The sequence below is a fragment of the Phlebotomus papatasi genome, chromosome 1 (assembly GCF_024763615.1).
Source record: "Phlebotomus papatasi isolate M1 chromosome 1, Ppap_2.1, whole genome shotgun sequence".
NCBI lineage: Eukaryota > Metazoa > Arthropoda > Insecta > Diptera > Psychodidae > Phlebotomus > Phlebotomus papatasi.
The window spans coordinates 5155602-5171343 of NC_077222.1; the positions used below are offsets into that span (position 1 = coordinate 5155602).

General features: G+C 33.8%; 2 protein-coding genes across 2 annotated transcripts in view; one reads left to right on the forward strand and one right to left on the reverse strand.

Moving 5' to 3' along the window:
* LOC129798513 (protein held out wings) overlaps positions 1–4097 on the forward strand; it is an 82291-nt gene extending 78194 nt beyond the window's left edge. The window contains exon 7 of the mRNA XM_055841712.1: positions 2424–4097. Within this exon, the coding sequence (XP_055697687.1) occupies positions 2424–2458 (35 nt within the window). The 3' untranslated portion in view covers positions 2459–4097. The remainder of the gene's footprint in view (positions 1–2423) is intronic.
* A 6310-nt stretch (positions 4098–10407) lies between these two features.
* LOC129798532 (nucleolar protein 14 homolog) lies at positions 10408–13048 on the reverse strand. The gene is made up of 2 exons (XM_055841731.1): positions 12901–13048; positions 10408–12826 (listed from the first exon to the last, which is right to left on the reverse strand). The coding sequence occupies exon 2, from the start codon at positions 12812–12814 to the stop codon at positions 10475–10477; it is 2340 nt and encodes a 779-aa protein (XP_055697706.1). The 5' UTR covers positions 12815–12826; positions 12901–13048; the 3' UTR covers positions 10408–10474.
* Positions 13049–15742: the final 2694 nt, after the last annotated feature.

Here is a 15742-nt window from a genome sequence, read left to right on the forward strand (position 1 = left end):
TCAAATATAATTACGCTAAACCGTCTCTCGGCGAATCCTCAGGTCTGTCAAGGACATTAGTCCCTCTAATTCCTTATCCGGCAAGATTTTAGGGAAAAGGTAACTTGGGATTGGATACGAACGACAAATAATAATCCATTAGCTTTTAAAGAATCAACAAATATGTTTTTTATTTAGATTTTTGAGACCTTCGGGAACTGGGCTAAACCTCCAGCCTGAAGCCGGTATAAGGATCTTCAGTCTTACACAAACTTTTTAGTGATACGTGTTAAGAAAGTTTATTTTTGATTTTGTGGGGCGTGACCTAAATTAATTTAGAGGCGGATCTTATTTTAAAAATTGAAAACAACTCCTCCACAGAAACTAAGGAGCTATTTAGCAATAATTCTTTTTATTCATTTAATTTATGATTTCCCAAGGGACAACTCATATGCTATATAAGAAGTTTGAGTTCTCGGTTTCCTCGATAAAGTCTATTCGTGCTCAGGGTCCCGGATTACTCGTGACGTTTTTTGATTGCCCATGAGTTTATCTGTCGAGTTCCTCAAATTCGCTATGGGTTTTTCGGATTCGTCAAAATAGCCTCGAGCTTCTAGAGTTCGCCATGGGTTTTTCGGGTTTCACTAGTTTCTTGTGGATTTCTCAGATTCCCTTCATTTCTTGAATTCGCTGTTGCTTTCTCGAGCTCCCCGGGTTCCAGGACACCCTCGTGGATTCCTCTAGTTTATCAAATTCTCCGTGAGTTCTTCGACATCGTCGTGGATTTCCTGAGATCCCAGATCTATTTCCTAAGTTCTATAATAATTCATTGGCACCTCGAATGCCTGGAAGTCGTCAATTTCCCCGTGAGTTTCTCGAATTCACCATGGGTTCCTCGGGTTTTACTAGTTTCTTGTGGATTCCTCAGGTTCCCTTCATTTCTTGAATTCGCCGTCGGTTTCTCGAGCTCCCAGCGCTCCATGTGTCCCTCGTGGATTCTTAAAATTACCTGAGTTTCCTAAGTTCTATAATAATTCATTGGGACCTCGAATGCCTGGAATTCGTCAATTACAGCGTAAGTTTTTGTATTCGCAATGGATTCCTCGGGTTTTATAAGTTCCTAGGGTTCCCCGAGTTCCCGGAATTCCTCGTGGGTTCCTTAAGTTTACCGGATTATTCGAGTTTCTCGGAAGAATCCTTGAATTCTCTAAATTTCATTTGGGATCCTTGGGTTTTCTGGGTCCTCGGTATTCATCAATCTCACCGAGAGTTCCTCAAGTTTTTCACCAAGAATCCCTCGAGGTTCTTATGAATTACTCGAGTTCGCCGTAGGTTCTTATACAGCCTTCAGACCTTAACCCTTCTAATTCCTTATCAATCAAGATTTTTTGGATGAATTTAACTTAGGATTGCTTTTTAAGGACAAATAACCTATTTGACTTTGAAAAAGTAAAAAAAAAATTGATTGCGATGTAGAATTTTGAGACCTTCAGGAACTGGATTAAGCCTTTAGTCTGAAGACCGCTTTAGGGCCCAAATAGACTCAGGCTGATCCTATTGAAAATTTAGCCTGTAAAATTTTGCAGTAATGATTTTTCTTTCTAGTACGATTTAACTTTACTGCCCAATTGTATAAGCCTAATATTCTCGAGGATCATCCTGAGTCTATTAGGGCCCTTAGAGTAATTGAGGGTTTCACATGAATTCCCCGGGATGTCATAGGCTCCTCATGAGTTCTACGACTACGTTGTTTCGAATTTATCGAAATGATTAACCACTTATTAATAATTTTCTTTTATTTATTAAGTTTTTACCGTCTTTAACAGATACCGAAGTATTTTTTTTAGATCCAAAGAAACTTTAAATTTCCTAACTTGAAAAAAGTAAGTGAATCTAATTGTAATGGCGCTGGCACACCTTTTCAATTTAGTGAAATTCAATCGATTGAAATTTTACCTCTTACTCTTTCAAACTGAAATAAGATATGTTTGTCTCTTTCTGTCAAATGAAAATTTCAATTTCAATTTTATTTTCAATTTCAATTTGAAATTTCATTTGACGGAAAGAGACAGCTATATCTGATTTCAATTTGAAAGAGTAAGAGGTAGAATTTCAATATTTTGAATTTCACTCAATTGAAAAGGTGTGCCAACGCCATAAGATTTCAAAAATGAATTTAGTAAAAAACAAATGAAAGAAACTGAACTTTCCTTCCAAGCCTATTTTAATAAGTAATTTATTTTATTAATTTTATTTAAAAGACATTTTCTACAAATTTCACTAACATGTCTGTTTTATCTTTTTCTTTTTCTCTTTTTATACCCACAAACAACAAAATCTAAAAAACAAAAAACAAAAATAATGGTAAAAAATGCTAACAACCTGTCTCTGGTGCCACTATTTTGGTCTCTCTGGTGTTGTCTGTGCGCGAAAAATCCGAAAAGCCAAGAAAAGAGCAAGAATCACACACGATTTGTGAACGTTAAAGTACAAGCCTCAAAGTGTCCGCTAAGTTGAACGTGTGCTAATCTCCATCCAGCCTACTACCCACTACTACTTCTTGTACTTGTAGTGTGTCAAGCAAAAAAAAAATGATAAAAAGTAATTAATGAATCATCAGCCCAACATCATCTCATCATCATGTCGCGTGCAACTTCAATGCAATTTATCGGATTGAGCAGGATTTTCATGAACTTCTCGCCTCAAAAGTTTACTAAAAAAAAACAAGTTTAATTTAAAAAAAAATTAATAAATCTAATAGTGTGGTGTTGAAAAAGAAAATAAGAGATCAAGCTGTCCAAAGAGGTGAGATGCTAAGAAAATATCCTGGAAGGATGGATCATCATTTAATATTTAAAAAAAAAATTGTATAATAAAACAATCACGAAATAATTTAAGGAGAAAATGAATAATTTCAAATTTATTGAAATCGTAAGTACTAGAATTTTCTTTTTATACAATTTTACTTTATTTACATAAAAATTTCTGTAACATGATAACCAATTTTTGTCTCTTAAGGTCTCTACACATTGGGAGAAATTTTCGTCAAAAATTGCGTTTTTAACAGAAATTTGACGTTTCCACCTACAAGGCTGCAGGGAATTTCCTTCAAAACAGCAATTTTTGACAAAAATTGCTCCCAATGTGTAGAGGCCATTAAGCTGTCTACACATTGAGAACAATTTTCGTCAAAAATTGCTTTTTTGAAGGAAATTGGCTGCAGTGCTGTAGGCAGAAACGTTAAAATTCTGTCAAAAATGCAATTTTTAATGAAAAATGCTCCCAAAGTGTAGAGGCCTTTAACAAATCAAAATTAAGAAAAAAGATTTAAATGAAGTTTAGAATATTTTGAGAAAAAAAAGAAAAAAAAAGATATAGAATTTATTATTAGAAGAAAAATGCTATTTACATTAGGATTTATATATTTAAAAAGAAAGAAAAAAAGAATCTTTATATTGGAGGATTAGAGAAAATTATTAAGCAATTATGTGCAATTTCTTAAACACTTTCTCGAATGTTTTTTTTTTCCTAATATAAACTTGTTTTAATTCTAAAATCACTGTAAATTTTTTCTCTAATAAGATTTTTTATAGAAGCACTTCTGAGATGAAGAAAACTATTTTCTCTCCGCACAAATTTAAAAAAAAGAAAGAAGATGATAAGAAACTCACAAGCAATAATTATTGAATTTTAAATAAGTGTTTAAAAAGTTCTAACACTAATTTTGTAAATAAACCCATTTTTGCAGCAACAGAGAAATCCTATAACAATGTTTTTTTTTGAGAAAGTATTTTTAAGCAAATATTGTGCCTTGAAGTTTTTTAAAAAATATACATTATTATATATTTACCAAACATGAAATCCCTTTCAGTGAGAATTTTTTTTCAAGATCTTGGACTTTATGAATTTAAGAAATATTTTTCTCACTATTTAAAATTTCTTTAATGTGCAATTCTCATGTTTTAATTTAAAAAAAGGGATACTTTAATTTTTCATCCCAATTGTGTTAAGTTTCTAAAATTAAAAATAACTTCACGACTCTTTCAATTCTTCAAAAAAAAAACTAAATTTTAAAAAAAATTAAATAATTTTCCCTTCCAATCAAAAACTAAATAAAACTGAAATGAAATAGTGCCAGAATTTAGCAAGAATTTTTTTTTACAAGATCGTGGAAAAGTAAAACAGTTAAAAAAAACAGAGAAAGAGAAAGAAGGAAAAAAAGTAACTATAGGAAATAGTTTTATTTGAAATATAGATATTAGTGCCATTTAAGTGTTTGTAAGATGGGGGAGTTTACACGACAAATAAAAAAAAAAGAGGGAAAGAAAATAACTGCATTTAGCGAATCTCACGAGAAAATTGCAAATAATACAGCTATTACTTAAAAATGAAGAAATATTGAAAAAAAAAGTATGATATTTTTTGTGTAAGTAGAAATTAATTTGTGTTTTAAAAGTCGCTGTCTTTTATTTCTTCCTTTTGCTAATTTTATTTCTTTCCGCGATGAAGTACAGATTGTCTCAGTCCAATTTAAAATCGGTTTTATAATTGATTAAATATTTATTCTCGCAGAATATTTTGGATTTAATTGGTTCTTTGATTGACTAGAGCTTTGGATAGCTTCAGGTTCTAGCCAATCAGCGAATGCGAAGAAATATGGATAACATTTTACTCATCAAAAGTAGAAAAATACTTAAGTACAGACGCACACCAAACAGCAACAAACTCATTTCAAACAGTAAAAAATTTCAAGATATTTCCTAGATGTCTTCTAGCGCGCTGCATTTGTGGAACTTAAAGTGTCTTAGCTAAAAATCATGATTAAAAGAGGGCGTCTACACATTAATAGAAATTTTTTAAAAAATGCCTTTTTAAAGAAAATTTCCTCTATCCTTGTAGGCAGAAACGTTAAATTTTTTTTAAAAAGGCATTTTTAAAAAAAAATTCTCTTAGTGTGTAGACGCCAAGGGTGTACGTACAGATAAAAAATAAACCGTAAATGCGGGTGACTTTGACTTCCTCCTGTTCGTAAGTTTTTTTTATTCTAATCTTTAAGAACGGTTCTCACCGATCAGACATTATTGATCGGGTCGGTGGCCATCTTAAAGTTCTAAAATTAAAGAAATCTTACAAACAAGAGGTGGTCAAAGTCACTCGCACTTACGGTATCATAATAAAATTGCCTCCATCCCGAAATTAAGGTCAAGATGAAAATTTGAAGCTCTCAAATATTATTTCCAAGTTCAATATTTTATATTCTGACGTGATGTATTTGTGGGACTCACAGTGTCTTAGATAAAAAGCAAGATTTGACGAATTTCCACACTCACTGAACGAAATGTAAAACGCAGTACTTTTTGAAAAATTTTGCCATTTACAGTTGGAAAGTGTCTTGGATAAAAGAAATAAATGGACCACTATTTCCACAAATAGTCATTGATATTCGAAAAACTAAAACCCAGTTTCGAATTTTTATCGAATTTTCAAATCAAATTCTCGCAAATTCAGGAATATTCATGAAATATCACATTAAAAAGCTGATAAAAGTATTATTCAGTGATTATGAGGGAAACAGATACATTTTGACACTCGACACTTTGAAAGGACAATGAGCAGAAATGTATGGGAGCTGGTCCAACCCTTCATCAGAGATGAGACTAGGCCCATTTTGTAGGTGTTGGGATATAACTTAAAAATTACTGAGACCCGCGTCAGAAAGGACTATCAGTCCTTGGAAAATTAATGATATTCTTCTGAAAATTCACAATTTTAACATTTTATTTATCGAAAGCGGCTTAACCGATCTTAATAAAATTCGGCTCAAAGTCGATGTATGACTTAAGCTTTAAATACATATTTTTAGATTTTCCCTCTGACTGCCCCATCTGGTAGCTCCCATACAAACTTGTCGTGTTTTAAAGCCATCGCGCATTACAGGGTAACGAAAGAAAAACTATTTTTCGTGTAATGGAAAACCACCGGTATTTTCGGAGTCCTTGGTGTGTCTTCAACACATAGTCTGTTACGTCCATTTTCTAAGATATTTTAAAATATAAGTGTTCCTAAGAAAATAATTATTTTTATGAAGCTTGCTTTTATTCTCGATAACGATACACTGTAATTCGTTGTTGTCAAAGAACGATTTCTAAAGGAAAGTAAAAGAGAATTTTCCTAGAAGAAATCATAATCCTATCCCTCATTCTTTGTAACTATCCAGATTTCCCTCAAATATCCTGAAATGTCCTTTAATTCCATTAAAAGTATTGAGTCTTTTTGTCTCCTTTACAGAAATATTCTCCTTAAAACAGGAGTAGAATTGGTGAGGATCATAGAGTTTAAAAGTACCGTTACCAACGGAATTTTAACAAAACGTTCAGATTCAGAGTATAAATGGTTTTATTATTAAAACATTTTTACACTGAACTTAATTATTCAAAGTTTTGGATAACGGTAACTTTTAGGGCCTCGCGATCTTCAGAAGCTTTAACCCTTTTTTCAAGGGGAATTATTTGTGCGTAGGAGACATTTTCCTACTGACAATCATTTTTATGAATTTGAAGAATATTCAAGGATTTATTAGGTAAATCTGGAAAATTGTAGTGAAAATAAAGAGATAAAGATTTGGTTTTTTTCTAGAAAAATCTTCCTTAAGCCCTTTATAAATTGTTCTCTGTAACGACCAATATAAGATAAATCGTTATTGTATAAAGGGAGTTTTGTAAAAAATTCGTCACATTTCTTAACAATTTGTTTTATGCTCTATAATGCTTTTCCTACATACTTTTGTGGTTGGACCCGGAACAAAAGTTGTTACCTTTGCCAAAATCTATTGAATGGTATATGGGTCTCTTTCGTGGCGAAAAGTTGGATCATTTTGCCCATTGTCCTTTGAATAGGAAGTTCTCTGGCCACCATTCGCAAGAATCAAGAATGAAAACATTTTTTCTTCTTTCGAAATTCATCTTCGAATTTTTAAAACTCCAACAGCGAATGAAGCTGATTCATCATTTCGATTAAATTACGAAATCAATGCAATGTTCTTCAAATTCATCTCCTTTTTGAACCCTTTTTTTACAAGAATATTCTGTGTCAAACCCTTCAACTTGTTAATATATGTAAATAATTCCAAGCACTTTCGAGGGGTAATTCGAATAATTTCAAGAAAATAAGTAATCTGACATCTTGAATTTTTGAAATATTTGTTCCAGAATTGAAAATAAAGTCAAGTCAAACGTTTTAAGGAACTTGACTGTATTGAAATCCACATGGTTTCTGTCTTCGATTTCAAGATTTCATCAAGACATTTGACATTTTGATCTTGATTTTTGGTTGAAATTTTTTACATTTTTGTTTTTTTTTTTTAGTTTTATAATACCAATACATTGAAAAATTCTTGATCTTGATGTCAGAATTGAAGGCAGTATAATTCAAAACTTGAAAATTAAAGTGTCTTAGCTAATGCTTTATTCACATGTAACTAAATATTAATTTCAATTTATTAATTTTCAAAATCCTGAAATTCAAAACACAGAAAATTTTCCTTTGCCTCTAGCGTGGGTACAAACGCGGGAATAGCTGAGACACTTACCGATTTGAGATTTTATTCAGGACCCTTTGGTTCCATTGCATTTTGTGATACTAAAAGCAGAATATTGACATAAATTCTTGACAAAATATTCGTCCTAATTTTGCAAATATTGAAATATTATATCTACGGTTTGTGTCTTTAATATTAAGATACCGAAACATTTGACATATATTTTCAACTTGATTCTTTTCTTATCTTCAGTATAGCAAAATTTTTTCATTGATTTTGATCTATGAATTGTGAAAAAAAATACTTGCCTACATAAGAGGAACAGTGGAAGTTTTAAAATTCCGTCAAAAACACAAGTTTTGACGAAAATTATCATCATGTGTATAGGCTTTAGTGGTGTCTACACACCAAAGAAATTTATGTCCATATTGAAGAGCTTTTCCTACACAAGGATAGGCAATTTGCTTCAACATCGCTTCTTGGAAATTACAAAGGGTCAACTCACTTTTTTGCGATTTTGAGATTCTAATGCACTTAGAAAGACAATTTAATAAATTTTCAGATGATATAAATCATTAAATTTCGTTATTATGGCTCCGGCACACCTTTTAGATCAGGAAAATTTCATGAAGTCGAAATTCGAAACCCTTTCTCTCTCACATATTTTGCATATGACTATCTCATTCTTTCGCATACTAAATTCGTTTGAACCAATTTGAATTTGGAGTGATGTTTAAGAGAAGAAGAAGAGTGCGAGAGAATGAGATAGATATATCCAAAACACGTGAGAAAGAAATGGATCCGGAATTTCGACTTCATGAATTTTTCCTGACCTAAAAGGTGTGCTGGAGCCATTAGAAAAGTTTTTCAAAATTTTAATCTTTTTGATTACTTGCATAATTTTGTTTGAAGTAAAGAAGCACAAAATATATTCTTCGTTCAAATTTTTGTGAAACAGGGGACTAACTCAAGCAAGTTGATCCCTTGTCATTCTAATTTCATGAAAATTTGCGCATCATTTAGAATGACAAAGAGCTAACTCATAAAAAAATATATTTTGAAAGGTAAAAATAAAAAAGTTTCGATGTTTATATTATTGCTCATATAAATAGAAAAGAAATAAATTGTTTTTGTCCAGTCATTAAATTGAGATACTTATTTACACAAAGTTGAATCTTTCATGTTGTCTCCTGAAAAATGGCCGAAAATTAGTTGGCCCCTAGTAATTTCTAAGTAAGGAGCGATATGAACATAAATTAGTCTAATGTGTAGACGCCATAAAAGACTAACTTTTATCTTTTTGTGGTAGGGTAAATTAGGCTAATTCAAAACCTGCTCCAAATGGAATTTTTTCGCTACTCCAAATGGAAACATCATTGTTTTCACGATAAATACAGTATTTAATTACTATATTTATATATTTTCTATACCACAGTTTTATTATTTAGTTAATTTTGCTCCAAATAAAGCGAAAATCCATTCATATTCACAAATTTTAATTTGTTAATTTCTCAGAAAAATTAAAAGTGTACCCTTTCACCATCGATCGATCATATTTTCCAATGATAAACACAATGAGGTGACTGTTGTTTATTCGTTTTGTTTAACATTTAATGTCACATTTCTGGCTAATTTTAGTTAAATTAATTGCTAATCTTTATTGTTAACATTACGTGAAGTTTTCAAATGAAATAATTACCTATTTCGTGAACACAAAGGGTTTTTCTGAAGTGTCCGCAAATGCTTCAATAGGAAACCCCGGAAATATGATTTTTTGGAGAGATTTTCTTATTGTTTTAGATGGGAAGGGAGATAAGACCAAGAATAAGAACAAATCTTGCACTCAAGAGCAACTCAATAAAGTTTTGGAAGCCTTTCGTCACGGTTTCTGTTACACTGTTTGTCTCCAATTAGAAAATTTCCCTTGTCTCCATTTGGATTAATTTGTTTCCAATAGAAGCATTTTACAGTCGCGTATTTTTCTTGTATTTAAGAAGTATTCAAATTATATCTAAAGAATTTTCACTAAGCAGGAACATTCTAGAAGAGGAAAGGAGCAAATTTATGTAATTCTCTTCAGAAAAAAATTGAACTTAATGTGTAGAATCTTCTGTCAACGTTAAAGCGTCTGGAAATGGTTTTGAATTAGGACATTTACCCTATGTGTCTCGGCTAATTATAAAAAATTTAAAATAACCCTTATCAGTTAAAACAATCTGAAGACGATCATTACAAATTGCTTACAGACATTTCTATTGAAAGTTAATGCAAATAAACGCAGTTAAATGTGAACGTAAAAGCTGCAAATGATGCGTACCGTACCGCGTGGTAACATTTAGCCAAGACACTCTCTTTAATTTATTTTTTCCTTCGAATTGAGTTCAAAACTGAATAAGATGGGACTCCAATAGCGTAAACACTTAAAAATTGCATTTTTTTAACTAGGAAACGTGTCTTTTTTTAACGTGTTTACACTATAAAAACCCTTACTGCATTTTGTCATTGCTGTCTGGTGTGTGTCTCAACTATTTCTAATTCTTCCCTATCAATTCATCAAAAATTTGAAGACATTCTGTGCGACTTTTTCTTTTGTGTACTTAACATTATTTTCGGCTTTTCCTTGTCCCCGGTGGATCTTATTAAATGTTCGTCAGTTTATCCACGTTTTATCTTTAGGCGATAATTTTGTCTTTATTACTAAGTTAAGGAAAACAAAAAAAAATAACGCAATACTCTTTAGAAATTAGATGCAAGTATAAGGTGGGAAAATGCACCAAAATCGCACTTATTTCCCCACCAAGTCTCTCAAAGAAAAATCTCATGCAATTTGGAAAGCAAAAAAATTAAAAGAGACAAGTACAATTTTTAGGATGGAGTTAAAAAAAATAGGATTAAATTTTGTCAATCTTTTTATTCAAAAGAATCATAATTGAGAAATAAAGCAACAAAAAACAGATTTTATTTCTTTCTTCTCTTGTTGTGCCTATCCAGGGCTTTGAGTTCAGCCTGTTGATCGGAGGCTTCGGCAAAGATTCTTCTGACTTTTTCCTTTCGTTCACGGTCCAGCTGCATTTGCTTCTTGATGCGCACTTTCCCGATGAATTCTGCATCTCTCCGGATCTCCCGGAGAGCACTCTTTGTCTCCCTCTTGACTTTGTGCCTCAGGGCATCTCTGAGTGCTTTTGCATCCTTAACCTGGCTCTTGCGTCTGTCCGTGAAGACGGCAGAATTGATTTTGGGATCTATCTGCTTCAGTTGAGGGATTTTTTGGGATTTCTTGGGCGGAATCAAGTAGTTCTGAGGTTTTTCTTTGATTTCGCCAATTTGTTTCTGGATTTTTTCCGCGATTTTTTGAGTGTCCGAAGGATAATTTTCAAGTGGAAGCTTCTCTAGGCATTTCTCTATGTCCTCAGCGAGATACTTTGCCCCAGGATTGTCTCTCATTTGCTCCAGGAACTGCCCACTGAGGCCTAAAGTTGTATGAAGAAGTCGAACTCTGAAGGATTGAGTGACTTTTGTGTCAATTAAATCTTCCGGATTCATCTTCAAATCCTCAATTTTGGAGCAATTTTCTGCCACTGAAAGGGTTAGACGCATCTCAGTGCTGAAGGGAGGGATGACTTTGAGCACCTCAATGGGCCTCCTTGGGGCACAGAGCGTGAGAATCTGAGTCAAGGAGACACAAAAAGCTGGAAGAAATCTCTTTGAGAGATGAGTAAATTCCAGAATTGTGCACATTAGGAGGATTCCTCTGGCAAAATCTGTCCGCCTCTGGAATTCACAGTGACTGAGGATCTGACTGATGAAGATTAAGCCAGGAGTGGCGACACTATGCCTGAAATCCGACGTGGAAAAGAGAATCGGGATGATCTTCAGGAAAACCAAAGTATCCATCCCGGGAAAAATGCTCCTCTTCTTCCTGAATTCTTGCTGCTTCTCCGTCAGCACTGCCCGGAACAGCTCGACGCACTCCACCTGGCTCAGATGCAGCAGGTCATAGAGATGAGGCACAATCCCTGAGAGAATTTTCCAGGATTTCTCTGCAGTTTCCTTGGAATAATCCTCAAAAATGTCATTTAGACGCTGAAGGAGATAGGAAAAAAGCACAGGGACTTTTTCCTTATTCTCCGGCTCCAGTTTTGGATGACTATTGGCCAGGAGGGCAGCCAGACGTTCCCCCTGAGCATCCTCCTCGATCAATTCCAGAAAATCCTCATAGGATTGCGGAAAATCGAATGAAAATTCAGGATTTGGTTTTGGAAGAACTTTTCCCGGAACTTCTTCGATTTCCTCGTCACTTGAGTCATCAGACGATGTCTCTTCTTCAGGCTCCTCGAGAGGAGGCTCTGGGAAATTTGCAGGCTCTTCTGGGACTTCGTCATGAGCCTCAATGGTCGTGTAGCCATCATCGAGATCATCAACTGAACGATGCTGCGGAATTTTGTCTTTTTTCGTGACACCTTTCATCCTGGCCATCTGAGCCCTTTCCAGCCTTGCCCTCTTCTCTCGTTCTTCCTTCTCAATCTCCTCCAGACTCTTCAATTTATCCGTAGGCTCTCCCCTCGCCTCAAAAATCATCTCTCGCATGGTCCTGTCATAAGCATCTGGCTTCACTCTCTCATCATTATCACTTCTGGCCAATTTTCCCATCAACGGTATCAAATTCCTCCAATCCTGATCCAATTTCTCCGTCATCGTCTGGACAGCATCTTTCTCTCTAGCAATCTCAGCCTTCCGCCTCTTTGTCTCAGCTATCATCTCCTCCAGAGCTTCCTTAGCACTGCCAGCACCTCCAAAATGAGCCACTTCCGTGTACTTAGCATCCAACTTACCTTCCTCGTCAGATTCCTCCTCATCCCGCTCACTCAGTCCATCATCCATCTTCTCAATGCTCTCAATTGTCTGTCCTCTGTGCGTTAGTACATCCTCATTCAAATTAAACAGCCTCTTCCTCTTCGACTGCCCACTTTTTTCCCCATAGACACTCTTCATCTCAGCAACAAATCTCGCCCTCAATGCTTCCTCTCCACCCTCTGCCCCACCAATCCTCCTATCCCTGAAACTATTAGCTTTCCCATGCTGCATCAACTCCACTCCCAGCGTGGCTTTTCGCTTGTCAAAAGCCCTCTGCCTCGCAACTCCCGGAATCCCCCGATCATGCTGAGTTTTCCTATTCAGCACGGCGAATTTCGTTCTATTGACGTGATTCTCAAAAGGATTGGCTTTCTTCACTACAGGAGCAGCCTTCTTATTATAAACACTATCAGAAATCCCACGCTTTTTCGCCTTTTTCCCCATTTTCCTGCCCACCTGACAAAGTAAGGTTAGAAACAACATTTTATTGTTTTCTTCGCATTTCTTTCTCTTAATTTTACAAAACTTACCGTAAAATAGTTGCTCAGGAGTTCTGGAAATCTTTAGGATTCACTTTTTATTATCGAAAGTTGTTCATTTTGCAAAAAATATGGGAAAATAGAGGAAAACAAAAATATTAGCGCGTGTAGAAAACAAATGTGACATTGTCAGTTTGTGAAAAAGACCCAAAAAGCACCCAAAAGTTCTCAAATCCCAACCCGTATGGACAAGGGTACATATTACAAATGTAATTAATATTGTAATGAATCTTATGAAATTCACAAATTATTTGGTAAGTCTTTACACTAAAATTATTATTTTCCAATAAGAATTATTCTTTTTATTATAATCAAGGGGGTAACCAGTTTGATAAAATGTGAAGTTACTTATCATTTTGTGTCATTTTCTTACAATTTCCGAACTCATTTGAAGTTAATTAGACTAAAAAAATTTCTTAGTGCATTGAAAAAAATGAGAACCACCCAGCCGGCAAATTCTGCAGAAATTCGTCAGATTTGAAAATGTAAACTGCCGAAAATTCTGCAGAATTTTGTTCTAAAGAGGTGGATCCGGTGGATCCGGTGCCCACCCGACAAATTCTGCAGAAATTCGTCAGATTTGAATTACTAACTGTCGAAAAATCAGCAGAATTTCTGCAGAATTTTGTTCTAAAGTGGATCCGATCGTTGTATGAAAATTCTGCAGACTTTTTTCTGCAGAATTTCTATAGAAAATTTTAAAATTATCGGCAGAATTTCTTTAGAGTATTTAGATGATATCTACATTTCTTCTACCCTTTCTAATGTTTCTAAACATTATTTTAACTACATAAAAATATATGTATTTCAATTTATTTAAAATTCAATTTTTTTTCAACAATTTTACGTGAATACTCTCTTTTTTTACAATATTATTATAATGTAATAATACAATATTATTAAATCAGCCATAATAGAAAATACGAAGGGGAAGGAAATGGTTAGAAAACACGAAAGAAATTTGCGATGCTCACGAATTCGCACGACTATCCCGAAGCCACACGAAGTATCCGATTGAATGACAAGAAACGTTAAAATTTCAAAAGTGCAGAATTGCAGATCGAAGTTTTGCTGGGTGGATCCGATCGTTGTATGAAAATTCTGCAGAATTGTCTGCAGAATTTCTCCAGAAAATTTTATGAATTTTCGGCACTTTCCTCAAGATGTAGTTCTGTCAAAATGGACTTGGAATATTTTCTCTGAAATTATTTATCAACTTGGTAGAATTTATAATCACTATTTTCATGATATACTTTATATATATAAATACTGCGAGGGTATGCTGTCTATAGAGAAGGATTAAATAGCAGTATTAGACATACTCCCGCCCGAAAATTCTGCATTTTTGGTAAAATGTACAAGAATTTTCTCGAGAAGAAAAAAAAATTTTACGATGTGATTTTCAGCTGAGGCCTTTAAAATTATTTATTATTTATGAAAGAATTATTCTTTACATTTCATTAAGTATATTTTCGTCAATTTTTATAATAAAATGTATAGATTTATAGATGTATAGATTTCGCTTACTCGAGACAAATTTAGATAGCTTTGGTTATTTGCCGTTACGATCGCTAGTGCGATTTTTGAAAGATTGCCGTTAAAAAAGGAAGAAGAAGAAAATTGCGGAATTGCAGAACGAAGTTTTGCTGGGTATACCAAATAAGTTACCGATTTTTAATTTGAAGTTTATCATTAAGTTATTAAGTTACTTATTATTTTAAGCAGTTCATAAGGAGTATATCAAATGATTTATGAATTTGAACAGTTTTTTAAAACAAAGCATTTTTTCGACTAATGTACTAACAAGGAATGGGATAAAAACACAAAATAGTGATATTGAAACACGAGGCAACATGGCATACTATTTGAAGCCAAATCTATGGAAGAGAGAAATGACTATGCTGTTCTTCTAAGATCTCCGGAGCAAGAGAGGCTTATGGTGGATAGCTGTAGCCACAAACCACTGCTCCGATCGGGATCGAAGACAACATTGACTCCAATGTTTCGGGTCCGACTCTCAAATAGCGAAGGGAGGTAATCGCTAACACTACAACCTCTCCTTCTGAAATACAAATCTACTCTCAGCACTCTCTTGTGGAAAATAGGGATTTTAGTACTACATATTGCATTTTTATGCTCCAGGACAACGTCAGAACGCTGTTGCGAATTAAGAACTGCCCCCTATACAGTAGACTCTCGCTAACTCGACTTTTTTAAGATCGGACAACTTTTTAATTCGGGCGGTGGTTAAAATTGAAAAAAAGTTTGCCAACATTTTTCAAGTTTTCGAACGAAGCATGCTCAACTTCCCTGGAGGGTTTTCATGAAATTTACAATAAATATGAGTATGTAATTTAAAATTAATTTGAGTATGCAGATGTTACCGATGAATAAAAAAATCGTTGCATTTCCAAAAGTTTGATGCACGAATTTCTCTTGAATGGCCTCTACGGCCTCTACACTACACACTAGGAGAAATTTCTTTAAAAAAATCTTTAAAAAAAATTACTCCTATCCTTATAGGGAGAAACGTCAGATTTTTTTTAAAAAAAGGCAATTTTTGACGAAAATTGCTTCTAGTGTGTAGATGTAGACACCATAATTCGAGTGTCATTTCGGCTCCAAATACCCGAATTTGACAGAGTCTACTGTACTGACTGTATTTATCATATTTGAAGTTTTTTTTATATAAAAACCAACACAGTTTTTTTTTATCTGAATATAGTTTCCATATTTTTCTTCCAAGGATGATTTTTTTTAATTAAAAATAAATAAATATGAACACATCGATTTTTTAAAGTATTCTAATAAGCTTTCTTAGAACTAGAAAATG